Source organism: Heliconius melpomene, unplaced genomic scaffold, assembly GCF_056956725.1.
Source record: "Heliconius melpomene rosina isolate 202511_hmr_F unplaced genomic scaffold, ASM5695672v1 ptg000023l, whole genome shotgun sequence".
NCBI classification, from domain to species: domain Eukaryota; kingdom Metazoa; phylum Arthropoda; class Insecta; order Lepidoptera; family Nymphalidae; genus Heliconius; species Heliconius melpomene.
In genome coordinates, this window is record NW_028181861.1 from 232,375 (window position 1) to 253,045 (window position 20,671).

At 33.6% G+C, this 20,671-nt stretch overlaps 1 protein-coding gene and 1 pseudogene across 1 annotated transcript; one reads left to right on the forward strand and one right to left on the reverse strand.

Moving 5' to 3' along the window:
- Positions 1-6,267: 6,267 nt before the first annotated feature.
- Positions 6,268-7,596, forward strand: LOC146526584 (uncharacterized). The gene has a single exon (XM_085206978.1). It carries the CDS (start codon positions 6,268-6,270, stop codon positions 7,594-7,596), a length of 1,329 nt encoding a protein of 442 aa, XP_085063104.1.
- A 5,951-nt stretch (positions 7,597-13,547) lies between these two features.
- Positions 13,548-15,972, reverse strand: LOC146526585 (uncharacterized; annotated as a pseudogene).
- Positions 15,973-20,671: the final 4,699 nt, after the last annotated feature.

Genomic DNA, 20,671 nt, shown 5'->3' on the forward strand with positions numbered 1-20,671 from the left:
AATGAAGTGATTAATGTGCTTAAGAAGATGTTTATGTATATATGTAAATTTCTTGTACCAAAAATTGTGGATAAAGTCGGATCCAGGTGCCTTCCAATTACTTAATTTTTCTATTGTTAATTGCAACATGCCAAGAGTTATTTCATCAAATTTCATATCTGTTTTAATCTGATTTTGCATTTGTTCATAATTAATCCAATCTGCACTGAAATTATGCTCAACCGGATTTTCCCAGATTGAGGTCCAATACTTATGAAAATCATCTGCTGTCGGTGTAGTTTGTACTGAATTTTCAATATCATTTTTCGTTGAATTTTTTAGATTTCTATAAAACTGTTTCTCATTAGATAAAAATAAATTATTTTGAGTTTTACGCAATGTACATATTTTGTATCTTTGTAATCTACTGTTTGTTAATGTAAGTTTTTGTTTAAGGGTGTCGAGAAAATGTAACAGTTCTGTATTTGGTTCTTCGTGCGTAGAATGGATTTTGTAATTACTTTTTATTAAATTTACATGATGAATTAATTTCTTACTTCTATTACCTTTTATGAATTGTGTTAATCGAGCTATTTTAGTTCTCAAATCTTTTACTTTTTTCTCGAGTCGGGTCTGCCATTTTGGTTTCTTTACTTTAGATTTTGTAACAATAACATTTGGTGCAGTTCTTAGTTTTGCACCATTCATTTTTGCTGCTGTCCACGCAGCACAATATATCACGGTTTGAAATGATTGAAAAGTTGTATCTTTATTAATATATTCCGGTAACAATATTGTGTTTATATATTCTATTATTCGCGCCAATTTTTTGGATGATCTCTGCCTAGGTATATGGTTTCTTTTAGTGGGTTCAGTATTCGTGAAGTACGCCAAACATTCATTAAATGTGTTGTCTATTTCTATATTTCTTTCTAAATTTGTTTGTTGATCTGGATTGCAGTTATTTGTATTATTTATTTATTTTTATTTATATTCTTTATTGCACAAAAAAGATAAAAAAAAATGTACAATAGGCGGGCTTAACGCTAACAAGCATTTTCTACCAGCCAACCTGTCATGTGGGAGAACAAAAAGTGTAGGCGTGCAAAAAAAAAAAATAAAAAAAATAAAATATCAATTTTGAAAATACATACAGATATATATAATAAATACAATATAATATATACAAACTAATAAAATATTATATATATATATATATACACAAACATAAATATATATATATAATATACACTATATAAAAAAAAATTGCTACATATATACAACAAACCATTATATACATTTAAATGAATAATAGTAATTTATAAATAAATAAAAAATTATATAATTACATGTTTATTAAAAAAGGATTCTTTTACCCGGCGTTTGAATATTTTACGAGAGGGAGCTCTCCGAATAGGCTCGGGCAATTCATTCCAGAGTCGAACTCCTGCGACTGCAAAAGAGTTAGACATGTACCCAGAAGAATGATGAGGTGTTGACAGTAAAAGGTTTGATTGGGAACGTAAGGATTTATCATGCAAAGAGGAAAGGTAGGAAAAGTCGGAAGACAGATAGGTGGGGAAATTGGGATCAGAAAGGATGGAATAAATTATAGAAAGGACCCTACATTTTCTGCGATCGGCTATCGAAAGCCAGCCAAGCTGCCTCCTACAAGATGATACACGGTCATACTTGCGCAGGTTATAAATGAAGCGTATGCAGGTGTTCAGTATCCGTTCGAGCTTGTTTAAGAGATCTTTATTCATATCCAAACAGCAAGCATCACCGTAATCAATAATAGGAAGCAGCAAGGTATTGACCAACTGTATTTTCGTTTGCACAGGTAAAAAATTCTTTAGGCGCATCATTGAGTGCAAAGAGGCGTAGATCTTACGCGATATATCGGCAACGTTTAGTAATTCATCAGTGTAGTTATCAAAGTAATCTAATTCCTCATTATTAGTATTATTTGTATTAGCAACATTAATCTCTGATTGATAATTTTGAATCTCTATTTGTAATTCTTCAGCTATTTGAATTCTAATATCTTCTATTTTTTCGGTGGATAAAAGTTTATTTTTGACAATAGATCTCCTCTGGTCAGCTATTCTTTGCTCTGAAATGTGAGATAAATGCGGAAATCTGGTAATGAAGTCTTGGTGAAGGTATTTTCTGTAGGCGGTCTTATTCGTTTCTAAACGTGTTATTTTAAAGTATGCTGTGAGTATAGCTTCGTTGTATTGTTCATTCCATTTCATTCTTTGCCCATCTTGTGAATTTAACATGTTATTATTTGTTGGAAGCTGTTGGTCTGTACTAATTATATTTTCTAGTTCTTTTTTTACTTCTTGATAAATTTTGTCTATTATATTTTGTGGCAATAATTTATTACGTACTATAGCCCTTCTTTGATCTCCAACACGTTGACGAGTTACTTTCATATGAGGATATTTTTCTATGAATTTGGTATATAACGGTAGAAGGTAGGTGTTAGTATGAGTTTCTAGTAATGTAAGATGTAAATATGTACGCAGGATAAATTCGTTCATTTCTCTACTCCATTTATTGCGTACTTTAGGGGTCATGAAGGTGGGTACAGATACATTGGCATTAGCCTCCTGTACAACATCCTCCAAAATCATATTACGTCCTGAATGAGAAGATGAAGATGTAGGTGAAGATGCGTATGAATAATTTGATGAAGAAGGCGATGAAAAAGGATGAAGAGATGAAATCGGTGACAATGATGGTGATTGTTCGGCTGTATTATTTTCGGGATCTAGCCCGATGAGGGCCCGCCTGCTCAGCTCCTCATCGCCGACGGCCCGTATACTGAGACACCCAGCGTCGACTCCAGGTGCGCCCCGACGAACTCTGGGAAGCGGCCGTAAATTATATCTGTGATTACTTTTCTTCATAGTACAAAAAGGGGTTTTGGGATCGTTGGTTTGGATATGGTTAGCCAAGTTCTTAGTGGCCTTCTTTAGTAATTACATAGCATGTGTTAGATGTTATAACATTAAATATTACCCTGTACCTAATATCCGTAAGCCCCCCCACCACGACAAGGTGATCCCTTGGGGGGGTTATTATTATTATTATTATAGTAAGAAGCTGATGTCTTACAGATACCGATCTCCCGGTCAGCAGATTACATATGTATTGGGACATCCTCGGCGGAATACTCAGCTGACGCAATTTCTGCCTGAGCACCGGAAGAAGAACATTATCATATGCAGATGCGACATCTAAAAAGACACCAACCAAATACTCTCCTTTGGCAAAGGCTCGTCGAATATCTGTTGTAAGAATACTGAGACTATCAATAGTACTTAGCCCCTTTCTAAAGCCAAACTGAGAGGGCGCTAAGATATTCCTACTTTCCACTATCCATTCCAATCGATTTTTCAAAAGCCGTTCAACAATCTTAGATATAGTAGATGCCAGGGCAATGGGTCTATAGGAATTAAAATCTGAAGGACATTTTCCAGGTTTGAGGATAGGGATAACAATTTGGGACTTCCATGAGTTGGGTATATTGCCTGATTGAAATATTTCATTTATCATGTTTAGAAAATGGTGTTTAGATTTATCATTTAATCTTGTAATAAAGGAGTAAGGAATACCATCCTCACCTGGACTGGTATCCTTTAAATCCGTTAAGACGTTTTTAAGTTCTTCAAAGGAAAAAGGAAGATCCATTTCCTCCGAAGATTCAACCGGCGTGGATATAAATAAATCTTGGGATGGGACAAAAGGACGAGCCAATTTGTTTGCAAAATCGTTGAGCCAAACAGAAGGATTATTGGAATTGGGACTGCTGACATTGTTAAGAGATCGGCGAAATCTCTTAACATTTGTCCAAACAAGGGAAGAAGAGGAACGAGGACTAAGGGATTCACAAACACTTATCCAACCAGGTTTTTTCTTTTTCCAAATGCAATTTCTAAACTTCGCATCCTTGCGTCTGTAGTCGATAAAATTTTCCATAGTCATACAGGCTGCGTATGACTCCTCGGCAGATGTTCGCCGAAGGACAGAATCAGAGCATTCCTGATCCCACCAGGGATTGAAATGCATCCAATTCTGAATGGAGCGGTATTTGGGGATATGTAGGTCAGCAGCAGACATAATAGCAGAGACAAACCCTTCATAGTAAACAAAGATACTCTCATAATTACCAGACTCAGAAAGATTGCACAACATGCAATCCACAGAGTCGGCGTACTCGTTCCAGTTGGCCTTTTTTAAATTAAATCTATGGGGAAGGGAAGGACTAGGAGTGGAAGGAAGTCTATTATTTAAGGACAGCAAAATCGGGAAATGGTCGCTACCATGGGTAGATGGAAGTACAGACCATGATAGTTGGGAAGCAAGAGAAGGAGAAGATAAGGAAAGATCAATAGCAGACCTAGGGTTCTGATTTGCATTAACCCTACGAGTCGGTGATCCATCATTGAGAATGCAGAGATCCACATCATCAATCATGTCCACCAACAAAGGCACACACAGTAGTAGTAACACACACAGTAGTAACACCCCCACAAAGTGTGATGAGTGTTAAAATCACCCAGGACCACCACAGGGCTAGGAAGCGAAGAGATAATGACTTAAGCTCTAAAAAGATGGAAGGGGAAGGATGGGGGATGTAAACAGAAAGGAAGGAAATACCAAGGACCCTCGCAGCAACAGCATTCAACTGTTGACTATGAGAAGGGAGAGGAATACAGGAATATGGAGAAGAGTGCTGGATGAGGATAGCACTACCTCCATACCCGTCATTTCTGTCCTCCCTTAAACAGGCGAAACCTGGCACCCTGAATTGGGAGTCAGGCACCAGCCACGTTTCTGAGAGAGAGAGAGATTATGCAGAGAAATAATATAAAGTAATTCATGCTTTTTAGCACGAATACTCTTACTATTCCACTGTAGGAAGGATAGTGGAGCCATTGTGAAGGATATTGAAGATTTTGAGTAGGTTTTGGGCAACGTTGGACGGTAAAGGTAGTTCATCAGCACAAACTGATAATAAATTAATGTTTACTCGCTGTGGTTGACATATTGACAGTTGACATTTAACTTGTCAATGGTCGAGGACAATATCATAAGCGGTGGCTTTTGACACAGATAGCATATGATATTGCAATGTTTCGTTTTACGCTCACTATTATATTATTTATATTATGTACTTTATTTGATTATTTTGATTTTGTTTTATTAAGTTTGTTTTATTTTAAGAACTGATTGCTGGCAGGCATGTGATGTAATTTAATTGATTACTATAGATTTTAGGTTTTTCTTTTTTTTTTTTTATTGGTTGTTTTTTATTATTATATTTATATATATTATATATATATATATATATTTATTTTTGTTATTATAATATTTTATATTTGTTATTTTATCTTTTTATTGTATTTACTGGATTTTCAATATATTTTTATATTATTTATTTTATTATTTAGTTATTTATATTGTTAATTTACGTATTATCATATTTATATATAAATAAAGTATGCATTATAATACGAGTTCTAGTAGCGACAGCATAAATAATGACATATTTCACCAGTGTGCTTCAACTGCATCCGATGACAGTTTCCATAGCATTCCTGACCCGGTGCCTCTTAATTCCTTGTTAAATTCCAAACTTAGTTCCTTTTCCAAAAACTTTAATGTCGTGCACATCAATGCGCAAAGTATTCCCGCCCAGTATCCAGATTTACTCGAATCTTTTGACGTTACAAACATTCACGCATTACTTGTATCTGAGACGTTTTTGAAACCTTGCTTGCCTTCAACGGCTTATGCTTTACCAGGTTTCCATCTTATAAGGAATGATAGGACAGAAAAGGGTGGAGGGGGGTGTAGCTATCTACCTTCGCAGTCACATTCCCTTTACTATTTTAGATAAATCCCCTTCAGCCTACTCGAATTCCTTAGAGCATATAATTATTGAAGGTCTGTTTGGCTCGCTAAAGCTTTTACTTGGTGTCTTTTATAGTCCTACGCTACCCATAAACTATTTTGATGTATTTGAGACTCTCCTAGAAAAATATATTCCTGGAGTTGATCATACTTGTAGTGATTATTATAAGTTGAGGGTAAGTCTAAATAAAGCGTTGGCTTACTCAGTTGTGATCGGACATTAAACGTGTACAAATCAGTTGGCATTTTATTCTTCTATTATCTCGAAAATACTACAAATTGGCGACGAGGGACTTACCGACGTTTGCAACAACGTGTATAAAGTGCATTTCATTATAAATTTTCGAGGATAATACGAAAATGGCGTTTTTTGGGAGTACACTCGGTTATGATCACCACTCGCAACAATGGGATATTTATATCAGTCGGTTTAAGCAATATTGTACAGCTAACAATATTAGCGAGGAGAACGATAAAGCAGGAGTGAAACGTCGAGCCCTGTTATTGACATCTTTTGCTGAGGACACGTACCGGATAGCGAAAGACTTGGCCTACCCTACGGACTTGGAAAATATAGAATACAGTACGTTATTGCAAAAGCTCACCACTCATTTCGTCGTAAAGAAAAGTACGTTTGCGGAACGATACGTATTTTATAAAGCGGAACAGCATCCTGGGGAAGACCTAACGGATTGGGCGGCTCGAGTTCGCAGCCTAGCGCAGCATTGTGAGTTCAAATCAGATCTTGACACCGCTTTAAGGGATAGATTTGTGTTGGGACTGGAAAACAATAAGGAAAAAGAGAGATTGTTCGCAGAAAATATCGAAACGTTGACATTCAATAAAGCTCTGGAGTTGGCAACAAATATTCGATGTGCCCGGTTAGCATTGCATAGGGCTAGCATCGAACCTGCGACTTCGCATCGCCACGCGACGGCGACGGACACATCCGGCGCCACCGAGGTGTTCGCGGTGCGAGCACGAGCAGCGGCGACGGCGAAGTTGAATAACGTGAAACCGGTTTGTGCAGTGTGCGGCTACAGGAATCACAGCAAAAATGAATGTCGTTTTGCTAATTATACGTGTCGCAAGTGTAATACGAAAGGACATCTACAACGCATGTGCGGGAAACAAATTACTAAATATAATAATATTTTTTTTAGTAATGATGAGAACGACATCGAAAAAGGTGATTTAAATAGTTTTAATATTAAGTGTATAAACGGAGCGCCGATGACGGAAACAGTTTTAATCGGTAGCGAGCGATTGTTGTGTGAGTTAGACAGCGGCAGTGCCGTCTCCGTGTTGCCCCAACACGTGTACGAGCGATGTTTCGCGGGGCGGGCCGAGTTGCAATCCTGTCGTGTGGTTCTAAATTGTTATAATGGCAGTAAAATGCACCCTTTAGGATTTATAGTGGTGCCTGTTGAATATGAAGGTCACACACAAATGTTGAAAATATATGTTTTAAATTGTTCTGTTCATCAGCCGGTACTTTTAGGTCGAGATTTTATAAGTGCGTTTAACTTGCAGTTATGCAGGATGACATGTCATAGTATAACGGATGATAAAGTATGTAACGGTTGGACAGAAACATTTAAAAAGCTATTTGTGGATGAATTAGGCCGTTTTAATAAATATAAAATTACACTAAAAATCAAGCCAAATTCGCAACTTAAGTTCCGGTAAGCGGCCGGTTCCTTTCGCTTTAAAGCCAAAAGTGGAGTCAGAACTAAAAAGATTAGTGAGTTTAGGTATTTTAGAAAAAATAGACCATTCAGATTTTGCTACTCCCATAGTACCGGTTTTAAAGGCAGACGGAAATGTACGGATTTGCGGAGATTTTTCAGTTACGTTAAATAAAGTTTTATACACGGACAATTACCCATTACCGAGAATAGAAGAGCTATTTTCTAAATTACATGGTGGGGTCGAATTTTCAAAAATCGACCTGTCAAGGGCCTATAACCAGTTAGTTCTAGACGATTCTAAAAATTTAACGTCCATTAATACTCATAAGGGGTTATTCCGTTTTAATAGATTAGTGTTTGGATTAGCTAATGCACCTTTTATATTTCAACGAGCAATGGAGCAGTTATTGTCTGACATAGAAGGAACGTGTATCTTTTTAGATGACATATTAATAACGGGGCCCACTAAAACTATGCATTTACAAAGATTACAATTAGTCCTAAGTAGGTTACAAGACGCGGGGCTACGATTAAAACGAGATAAATGTGAATTTTTTAAATCTTCAGTGGAATATTTAGGTTTTATAATTGATAAAAACGGGCTGCACAAGTCAAATCAAAAAATAAAAGCAATACTCGATGCTCAGTGTCCAAAAAATGTCAGTGAGTTGAAGTCTTTTCTCGGCATGGTTAATTATTATAGGTGTTTTGTTCCAAACACGTCGAGCATATTGAATCCGTTGCATTCATTATTAAAAAAAGGCGAGCCATGGATTTAGGGAAGTTACAGAATGATGCATTTACGAAAATTAAGAAGGAATTGATATCGGATCGAGTTTTAGCACACTATAACCCCGAGTCGACGACGATAGTGACGGCGGACGCGGGGCCCGCGGGGCTGGGCGCGGTGCTCGCGCAGCGGCAGGCGGACGGCTCGGAGCGCGTGGTGGCGTACGCGTCGCGGTCTTTGTCTAAGGCGGAACGTAATTATGCACAAATACAGAAAGAAGCGACGGCGATAGTATTTGCGGTACGGGCGGACGGTTCCATTTACGTTACGCACTGATCATAAGCCGTTGTTATCGATTATCGGAACAAAACAAAGCATTCCTGAACTAGCCGCAAACCGTTTGCAACGTTATGCGTTATTCCTATCCGCGTATAATTATAATATAGAATTTGTTAAGGGTGAAGGAATTAAAGGTTAAGAAAACATAATTAGTATATAATAAAAACCTATATTTAAAAATATATCTTACATTTTTAGAAGTGTTATATTTTAACATTTTTATATTTTGAATTGGAGTTTTCACTGTTGCCGCTGGCTGCCGCTGCCGAGAAAACTATATTTATGTATACTACAACTATTCAAGAATTACGGGAAATAATAAAATTTTGCGCATATTTGCGCCATTTTGATTTAGAGCAAAAAAAACAAAATGTAGTAAAATGTAAATTTTTGATATTTCATGAATACTGCTTTTATTTTAAATAATTGGCGTCCTATTTAGTTCTTTTTTGTTCTATAAGTAGAAGAAAACTATCAAAATGTTTATTTTAATATGAAAAATGATAATGTTAGCATAATTTTCATAATAAATGTCGCTGTCATTGCGGGGACGTCATTTGATATTGTTTCCATTACCGATTGTATTAGGTGGCGCTAGTGTGCTGCGTCTGTACTGATGCGTTTCCAATAAAAGCACAGACGACACGAATTAATTCTTATTCATCATTGTTTAAAATATGTCATTTTATTACTTTACGTTAATTTCACTATAAAATAATATTGCTTCTCACGAGGTCAAAAGGTCTTTTATTATAGATAGATATTACAACTCAAAAATGATTTCACTAACCTGCTTCTTGCTTAAGCTTCCTTTATCCTTAACTGCGAGTAGTTTCTTACCCTTAACCACGGGTATCATCCATTCATTACCCTTAACCTCGGGTATAATCCATCCATTCATTATCCTTAACCTGAAAAAGAATCCATCCATCACCCTTAACCTCGGGTGTAATCCATCCATTACCCTTAACCTCGGGTGTAATCCATCCATTACCCTTAACCTCGGGTGTAATCCATCCATTACCCTTAACCTCGGGTATAATCCATCCATTACCCTTAACCTCGGGTATCACCGATGATGAAGATGAATGATTAAAGACGAATGATGTGGGACGGATGATGAGGGACGAACGATGAGGGATGAATGACGAGGGACGAATGATGAAGGATGAATGCTTAACTCCTTAACCTCGGGTGGCATCCACCCTCAAACCCTTTCCTCGGGCACCACTCGCCCCCAAACCCTATCCTCGGGCATCATCCACCCCCAAACCCTATCCTCGGGCACCACTCGCCCCCAAACCCTATCCTCGGGTATCATTCATTCTCAAGCCCTATCCTCGGGCATCATTCACTTCATTTCTTCACCAACTGCACCATTCACATCACAATATGGCCCTTGACCTCGGGCGATATTATGTGGCCATGTTTCTGAAACTCGAAACAATATAAGCTTAGACTTGCACACATCATAATTATTTTTATTTCTCGTCACTTAAAGTTTCTACCATTCTAATTATAAAGATTATATTAACATAAAAGCCCTTGAAATTCATATCCTGTTCAAATGACTTTGACATTCGAAATTCGTAAAAAGTTTTAAGTTAACTGACACTGTCTAATCTGGCCATAAACGCACATAATTGATATTTTGTCTTTACAATTACACGACTTTGAATCATAATAACCAAGAATATTAAAGCTCCAGAGAAAAATATAAATCAAAACACTCAATCTACAATAATGGACCAATAAACAAATAAAAATATTTGCCTACAATTGAAACAGAGCCAACACTTTTGAAATCATGTTTTCAACAAACAAATGGTAAACGGTAAAGGAAATCAATTGAACAACTAATAAGTAACACCAAAGTTCCCTAAGCTGGCTGGCCCTCATAGGATAAAGAGACACTCAAATATCTAAGAATAACAACTATCCAAAACCAGGAATTATTATCAAATCTTTGAACACAAATAAAATGAGATACTAATAAAATGAGCCAACACATGTGCTTGAATTTCATAGGAACATCAGATCCCGTAGCTATTAGAATATAACAAGCCATGGTCTATTGTACGTGGTCTAACCACCGAGGACGCAAAAGATCGTGCAAAGTGGAGTAGGTTAAGTAGGAAGGCAGACCCTGGTAATAGCCGGGATTAATGCCAGGAACGATAACTTCCATATTATGATAATAGATGGCAATGAATGCATATTTTAAAAAATATACCAAATTTTTTTTAATAATTTTATAATATAAATAAAAAAAAAATATATAAAATGTGTTTTATACAGAAAAAATAATTAAATTAAAAATACATATCTATATATATTTATATATTTTTATTATTAATTTTAAACTCGATAACTATAATAATTGAAAATGCCGTTTTTTTTGTCTTTACATTTAAATCACACATGTTGGTTAAAGTGTAGGTTCAGGTTCAGGTTCAGGTTCAGGTTGAACCATGGTCATGTCACGGCATAAATTCATGTTTAAGTAGACAACTCCAATACATTTGTTATTTTATTGAAATAGAAGAGTTTATGTTAATTTATTAAGCATTGTGAATATGGACTAGCTGACGGATTTTATATCTACGACGTCTATATTTGGTCTAAGGGATTAACATCCCCTGCTGCTATTATTAATGTTAAAAATGGAAAATTTATAACCAAAGTCATTAATACCAATTCAGAAGGACGAACCATATGTAACATAGGTACATTTAAATTACGACCATATAATGTTATATATAAAAAAGGCAAACAAAATAGAAAAGCCGACGCCTTTCCTATGAATGAAATATTTCATAATAATATAGAATCATTATCAACCGTAAACTCTAATAATAATAAAGACCACAATCTAATTGACAGTATATCCCAAGACTTAAGTGCACAAACTAATGAAAACGTAGCGCAGGTACCCCTTGTATCTAGTAATAACAACGATAACAACATAGAGCCTGACAACGACAGACATAAGATTTTCACATCAGAGACTGACAGTACGAGTATCAGTACTATTGTTCCTAATAACTTAGTGTCCACTTACTAATTAAATATAATGCTAATGACAGACAAGTTAGGCAGTTTAACCCTAAAATAACACCCAGTTCGAAGTACAGAGTTGACAATAGAGTAACTAGATCATTGATAAAGGACGTATCTACTAAAGTAAATAATACTGAGAAGAAAATAGTATCATCTTTAAGGAAGTACATAAGAAGACCACATAAGGTAAGTGAAGCAGTCTATGAGCAGTATATCCCAAGACTTAAGTGCACAAACTAATGAAAACGTAGCGCAGGTACCCCCTGTATCTAGTAATATAATTAATTTATAGTGTTGAAGAAGACTTCTGAGTTAATCTCTATTGAGCGAAGGCAAGGACATGACTCTATAGGCTTCGAGTAAGAAGGGAAAAGGCTAATGATTGATAATATAATCCAAAAATCTTGTGGAATTAAATAAAAGCTATTATTAAGAGTTAATTTTGAAGCCCATTTAACTTGTTATTGTTTGTTGGTATAGCGGTAGATATGTGATACCGCTATTTAATATGATCTAATATTTATTTTACACTAAATGAGTAAAATTAAAGATCCAAATTTTGTGGAGAAATTGTCCAAATTTATTTACTGCACAGATAGGTGAAGAGAAAATAATTGAACACTCACAGAAGGAAATAAAGAAATTTAAATAAATACCAATAGAAAATACAAGCTAAACTAGCACGTAATAGCAAGAAGTTAAGTTATCATTCAAAGAAAATTGAATGCAAGCTAAGAGAGCAATGGATACACAAGTGAATGTCGCAAGCGATTCTAGCCGACTCTTTAAACGTGGCGATGCTGGCTAGCAGCCTACGACACGCATAGCAAAAAAACTCGGAACAGGTTTGAATTGTTCCAATGCGCTGCGTGCGGATGATTCTAGTAAATATATTAATATAAATTTTGAATAAGTAATGTTCCCTACAGTACTCCCCCCCACCAGAGACCTGGTTAAGGGCGATAGTAGTCTGGAAAGTTGACTCTTCTTCCGCTTCTTGTCCGCCTCTCAAGTGTCTGCTCCACGTCAGATTGAGAGACAGCCTTTGGTGCTGTTGTTATCCTCTTTGATACAGGAACGGCCTCTCGCGTAACATATGCGGGCTTAATCCTGTCCACACCAACGTTATTAGGCTTACCACATATATCTATTTTGAAATATTTAGGAGTCCTCTTGAGAACCTTGTATGGGCCTGCATAAGGTGGTTCCAGTGGTGTGCGGACGTGGTCCTGCCGTAAAAAAACATTTGTTGACTCTGCAAGGTCAGCTGGCATATAAAAAGGACCTGTCCTATGCCATGACGTGGGCTTCGGTGAGAGTCGTGCCAATTCTTCAAACTAATTCGTGATAAAATTTAGCTCTGTTTCTAAGTTCGTGAATTTGTGGCCGCTATTTCGTGATAAAAATTTTTTTTAAAAATTTTATTTTAGTAAAGTTAAATTATAATAAAAAAACATAAATATTTCAAGAATTTAATTATAAAAAAAAAATAATTTAAAAAATTAAGATGAGATCAGTTAAATCACGACAACATTAAAGCTTTTATAATTTGCAAACTATAAATTAAAACTAAATTCAAGTCTCATTATCTGAAAATAAGTACTTATGCTAGTTTTTTTTTTATTTTTTTGATTAATTACAAAATAAAATGAAGAACTTACGTAATAAAAATAAACTCGAATAAAATTAAATAATAAAAAAATAAAGAATAATTTTTAACAAAACATAAAACTACAAAACAATAACATTAATAAAATGATTAATTATCACAAATGATTCAAGCAGCATTATTTACAATGCAAAAAAATCAAAACGTTGAACTATATATCTACTACAGAGAAAACTCCTCGTTTATTAAGTGGTATAGGAGCTTTTATTTTCTTTAAAACGTCTTCATAATAGTATGTTAGGATGTCATCTTTTTCTGGCCATCGCCAATTTACACGACCAGTAATTGTATGTAAGCCACTCATAGTCATAGTCTTTACATCAAAAGTTTTTGGCGTTCCTTCAGACACTTTAGTGACAATACCAGGGAAATGTTTGTTCTCATATTTTACAACCACGTAATCGCCAGTCTTTAAAGGAATCTCGTCAGCAAGCATGTTCTCATTGATATGTTTCACAACGTAATCATCTTTTAACGATGTTGCTTTAGAACAGCCAGTCCTTTTACTCTTTTTTATGTGCTTTTTATTTGTATCTTTAATAATAATTAATTTATCTTTAGCTTTGTCTTCACGTTGTTTTTTTCGAAGTTCAGCTTTCTCTATTTTTTCTTTTTTTTCTTGGTCTAATCGTTCCTGGTACTTCATATATTCTGCTGAAGTAGCTACAGTTGGAATCAATGATTTTCTTATTTTTTTTGTTGTGTTTTTACTGATATCTTTGTCGGGCCAAAGTAAAGAATTTTTGAAAGGAGTTGGGAGCTGTAATATAATATTTGAATCTACCATTGATTGTTCGTTTGCTTCACTGCACCGTTGCTCTGGGGGAGTGGTATCATTTAACGTATATGTTTTAACACAAGAATTTTTAGTTGGTGTAACTTGTATATCTGATACTTCTTTGGATTTTGTAGATGGCGTAGAAGTTTTTAAGTCAGGGTCAAAATTTTTAAATGACAAATTTTCTTCTTCACTGTCATCAACTTCGCCTCCTTTCGTTTGTGAACTGGGAGTTGATTGGGGTGTTAGTAGTATAGTTTCATCATCCTCTACAACCCCCTCTAAAATATTATATTTGTCGAAATCAATAATATTCTCTTCGACATTGCTGAGCGTGCAGTCGTTTGCCTGTAATGTGATGTCACCGATATTAATTTCATTATCACTAAATGCACATATATTTTTCCAAAAATAAAATAAACTGAAATCTTTATTATCGCCTTGCCAAACTCCATTGCATTCTTTAAATATTTTTAGCTTTTCTTCACCTAACAGCTTTTCAAATTGAGCAGCAAATTGTTCGGAGTTGGCAGGACATAAAGTTTTTTCCAGCATTCGTTCATTCGTCTCGTCAGTAAAAGGTGTGCTCCCATCAGAACTACTAGAAGATCCTGCATCGCTTAATTTGCTTGATTTGACGAGCCTGTCATAGTAAACCGCATTTTGATTAAACGGGAATAGGCCAGCATGACGAAATCCATTTTGTATAATTTCAGGCTTGAGTGTCTTTTGGATACAACTATCTAAAATTGGGCCGAAACTTTCTTGCATTATTTGTCATTCGCCATTCGTGGACACTTTTTTTCCACGAATTCTTGAGTTCATGAAATACTGCAACGTCCATAGGTTGAAGTGCGTGACTGGAGTTGGGCAGAAGTGCTACGAGAATAATGCCGTTTTCTTTACAGAAAGTTGTTAAAGGAAGAGAAAGATGCGAAGAAACAATAACACAGGTTTTTTAATGTTCTCTTTCAATAAAAAACTATTAAATGAATTTGCGATGTACTCATAGAACGTTTGGCTCGTCATCCACCCATTATCCGATCTGCCAATTATCCACGTTTTCGGATATTTCGTTAGAATGCTCATTGGGATTCGCTTATAAGGAAAGAGAGCCAGTATTGGTATTACTTTTCCATCGGCTGAAGCACCAAGGCAAAGTGTTAAATTTTCCTTTTCGTCGTTGCCAGATCGACAATAAATGCTTTTTTGGCCTTTTCTGGCTAAAACAGCTTGTCCTTTGGGGCACAAGAAAAAAGCCGACTCGTCACAATTAAAAATTCGATACGGATCTTGAAGAATTTTTAGATTATTGGTCTCTTCTAAGTAATTGTAAACTCTGTCAAACCAATTCCGAATCTTTTGTTCTTTCTGTTACTGCTTCTCGTGCTGTAGTTATTGCCTGGCACCCCCTTGATGCAACATTTGGGTTTCTTTTCATAAATGCATCGTACCAGTGCCTCCCCGGTATCCCGTCCTTAAACGGATTGGATCTATTCAGTTCTTTGACAAGTTTACTTACAGAATTCAGTAATTGCTCCTTTGTTACGGGAAATCCAATTTTTGCCATGTAATGAATCCATTTTACTATTAATTGTTCTTCCTCTTTGGTGAGAACTGACGTATGCCCAGGAAGATTTGTGTGCTTACTTTTTAATTTATCCAATAACGTTTGATAGGGCACTTTAAATTTCTTTGAAGCCTTATATGTGCTCATTTCTTTACTCCTTACTGATGCCAAAGCATTGTTTAAATTTTCGCTTGTATAGCTCCTGTATGGCATTTTGTACTTTGCATTTACTGGAAATAAGATCTTTACTTAGATCACAAGACCAAGATAATCGATATTAATCAATACATGGGAGTCAAGGTGTAATTTTACGTATATTTACGTATCACGAACTTAGGGAAAATAAGGAAATGCAAAGGATCTTATTTCGTGTTACTGATTTTGGGAATTTCCGTAATCCATTTTTTTCGGTAATGTTTAAATTATGTAAAGTAACTATTAACTATCCTGAATATTATAAAAAATACACAAATATAAATAAAAAAGTTAATTAAAAAACCAAAATTCCATTGGTAGTACCTACACGAATTTAGCTTAAAAATATGAATTCAGGCTACCTTTATAATAGAATTATAGGAATTTAAATGAACAAAATATATACCGAATTTCGATCACAAGAAACTTAACTAAATACATTAACTGTTTTTAAGCTTTAAATTTAAATTATTTCAATTATTATATAAATATAAATTTAATAAAAAAGTATCCAAGATTTCCCTATTTCGGTAGTAACACGAAGTAAGGGACACACGTTAAATAAAATGTCTGCTATTCCGTGAGTCGATTAATTGCAATTTTAAAAGAATTTTACGCTTCCATTTACTTTTTTTTAAATTAAATAATTTATTATAGAATACAGAACAGCATATATTTAAAGTTTTAATTGAATAACTTACCTTTGACTTTCTACGACCTTAAGAAATGATTACGCTAGTCTTACGGTGGCAAGGAACACATGCACTGTACACTGTAGTTTATAGTCAACTGTGCGTTTAAAACGTCGTTATACGCTCAATGTTGTCATTAAAATATTATTACTTACATTTTTAGACAGTTGAAATTATAAAGATTTTGTACAAATATATACTTTACGTAGATAATACTTAAATTGCTTATTTTTCTTACCAGAAGCAAAACTCACGAAACCACGTACTATCACGAATTAACCGTCACTTACCTTAGCTCGATAAAAAAGTAATGAGTAAATTGGTTTAGAATTTTAATTTTTTAACATAAACGTATCGTATCACGATCAATTTATATCACTTAAAATGGACTATCAGGTGTATCCTTATTATATTAAATCGTCATCTATCCAAGTTATTTCACTAACTAAAAAATCGGGGTCGTGAATATAAAAGGTTGAGAACCATTGCTTTAGAAAACGGGATTCAATGTTCTTTAAGTGCTTCAAAATGGTTGTAGGTTTGATGCAGATGTTATACAGATCAATTATTTTCTTTAATAGCACGGTACTTCGTTACACATCATCCTATGTTAATACATAAGGAATTATCATTAACTTATATTTATATATTTAATAAAAGGTTAAATTTTAAGCAACATCTCAAAAAAATAAGAAAAAAAACGCGAAAAGGAAGGATTTTTAACGAAAAAAGAACATTATTTTATACGCAACTCTCTGTCTTTTCTATTTTTAATTTAAGTTTTTTGCTTCTAAAGATTATCATATATATATGTATATAAAATATTTTAACTAGTTTTTGTATCAAACAAAAAAACTTGTTAATTAATTCTATAAGCTAAGCTGTACAAGTATGCTGATATTTAATCTGTCCTTTTTTGCAGAGTTTTCTCGATCTTTTTCTTGTGTTGTCTTCAATAAAAGTTATTTTATTTATTTTTATTTGTTAATTAATAAAGGAGGAGGTCTGTACACATGATTTTTTTGGTGAAGATCTTCTTTGAAGCATAATATCACACACTTGAGCTGTATAATAGTTTCAATTTTAAGATTTTTTCATAATTAGCCAGGGTTCTATTCGAAACATATTTTAATGATGGATTAAGGATGGTAACTGCATAAAGTACAAGCGTGAAAACCAGATGATTAAACTTTTTACAAATATTATTTAGCTTCGTAAAAGGCGTTTCAGTCACTTTCTTGGAATTAAAATATTATTAGCATCCTAAGTAATACTTGGTTTTAAACTAAGTCGTTAAAAAAAGTGGCCATGGCATTATGAAAAAAAAATTAGGACAGTCGAAATTTTCTGTGAAGCTACTCACGCCCTACACTTGAAAGATTTTTTTTATCTACAGCGCTACTTATATTTAGTCTTTTCTGATTCCTCTATTTCTCTTTTGTGTTGTAAATTTAAGAGATAGATTTTTCTAAGCTATTAATCACACATTGTATGAACTAAAAAAGATAGTTTGAATAAAAACTTGAAAAAAAAATTACAAACAGATTAGGGAATTCCAAATTGAGGTAAAATGTTACCACAGGAAATTTTTATTTGTTCTTGTTTGCTTTATAACTGGTTCTTTATTTTTATGTCAGAAGATTAAGTGATCTTCTTATAGGATTGGTTATTATATTTTGCATAAACTATATAAGCAAATAAAATATATATGCACTATAAGAAAAAAAATCTGGGCAGAGGGAAAAAATGAAATTTGTAGTGTATTTTTACTATAAAAATGTATAATTAGGCAGTATAATAATTTATACAACATAGATAGATTGACGTACATGATCTTTTTGTATAATTTTATCTTGACAAAGACTTTTTCATTATTGTTTTTTAATAAGAAAATAAACCTGGGCAATTTTTTTAGTGGTCTGTATGTACACCAACATGCTTTGAACCTCTAATATTTGAATTTTCATAATTTAAAAAATATTTTTTCTTGTTTATTTTGTAACTGTATTCTATATAGTTAATAGTACTTGCTTAGAATCTTCTTTTTTAAAATTTTTAAATTTTCTCTTAATTCAACCTTAAATATGCTCAGTAAGATTTAAATCAAGACTTATTCTGGCCAGAAAAGCTTTGAAATATTGGTTCGCATTAAATATTTCTTTACTAGCTTCAAAGTATTCTTTGGATCGTTTATTTATTAAAATGATTATTTTAAATTAACTTATTTTTCTAGAATATTGATTTCACTTTTGTAAAGCAAATTTGGAGATCCAGATGTTGTTCTTGTTATTTCAAATCATTTTCCTTCTTCATGATTGCTTAGGCAAAGTCCCTATGAAGATTTTAAAAAAATCTAAATTTCAGATATTTTTCGTTGTTAAAATTTTTATCAAACAGCATTTGAATCTTATCATTTTTTAAAATCTGAACGCTGTTTATTTTTAGATATAAGGGTATAAAAAAGTTTTGTTTGTTTCAATTCTTTACGGAAGTAAAATTTTTTTTTTTGCCCAGGTTTTTTTCTTATTAGAAAAAAAAAAAGAAAAAGTCTTTGTCAAGATCAAATTATACAAAAAGACCATGCTCTTTCATCTATTTACGTTAAATAAATTATTATACTGCCTAATGATACATTTTTATAGTAAAAATACACTACAAATTCCATTTTTTACGTCTGCCCAGATTTTTTTTCTTATACTGTAGATGAATACCAAGAGCTCCAGTATGATAAATAAAAATATATCTTTAGGGAACATAAAAGAGCTGTGCATAATAGAGTATTTTCTAAGCACAGGTCGAGTCCCACCTTTTTACTCCACAAAGCTATCATAAAGGTGTCTGGAAAATTTAATAATACTCTTTAAAGCGTTTAAAGTAAATTAATTTCTCTAAAAGCCTTACTTTTCACAACCCATAGTCTTACTAACGAATAGCAAGAAAAGGTTCTTAGAGCTATCCTTGATCTTTTTAGTAGAATGCATCATAAAGGATGAATCCTAAATTCTAAAATATTTGTCTTAAAATTCAGCTCAAAGTCATCATATCTGAAAAAAGAACTCATGATGATCTTCTTTCGGCGACTGGGAAAAGACAATTTTTAGAGAACTAACAAAAAGATTAAAAGAATCACAGATATGATGAAAGATTTACTATCAAGAAAAAAGTGGAATATTTGAGGTATAGAAAATTTGTTTTCAACGAAATAAGTATTGGACGAAACATATATTTTTCCTCTAGAATTTGTGAGAAGCAATAAAATTTTAAATGATGTTATATGCTATGAGTTATTATAGAGAGTGTAAGAAAGTAATTAGAGATTACATAAGAATCACCAATTCTAAAACTTAAAAAGATAGCTAAGATGATTAAAGTGAATCAAATAGCATATAAAAAAGAGTCATTAAAAACCAAGAAGAAGTATAATTTAAAACAGAATATAAAGATAAAATTAGCGATTTTGAGGCAAAAATGAGATATGCGAAAAAAGTTATAAAATATTATCAGATCTGTCCCGATATAACTTAAATGATAACAATTTGAACTTTTTCTTTCAATATGGCTTTGAATTCTGCATGTTTGAGACTTTCTTACTTTTTTTTTCAGAACATTATAACTCATATATAAAGTTTTTAATATTAATCAAACTCAAAAATAATACTCATAAAAATGCTTTAACAACATAATTTAAATCAATAGTTAACCAAAGTCACACAATTAATAAAAAACACTTTTTTGTTTTACATTTACATCATTTTTTTAAGAAAAGGGGTATAAAACATAGAAAGCAGATAATAAGAAGAAAAAAAGCAGATAGGAAGTACGAACTTTTATATTAACTATAGGGGAAAGTTTTATAGAAATATAGAGGGCGCAAATAACAACTCAGCTGATTGTGATGTTGAGGTGGAGGATATCGTGGACTTTTGGAAGAATATGTGGAATAACTCCGGCAACTTAGAATAAAAATAAGTTGTATCAAGAAATCGTTCCGATACATTTACCAAGATAAGATAAAATTTAACTTTTTTTTAATCTAGAAG

Coding starts and splice junctions, on each gene's coding strand:
- LOC146526584 (XM_085206978.1), top strand. CDS start 6,268: ATGGCGTTTTTTGGGAGTACACTCGGTTATGATCACCACTCGCAACAA.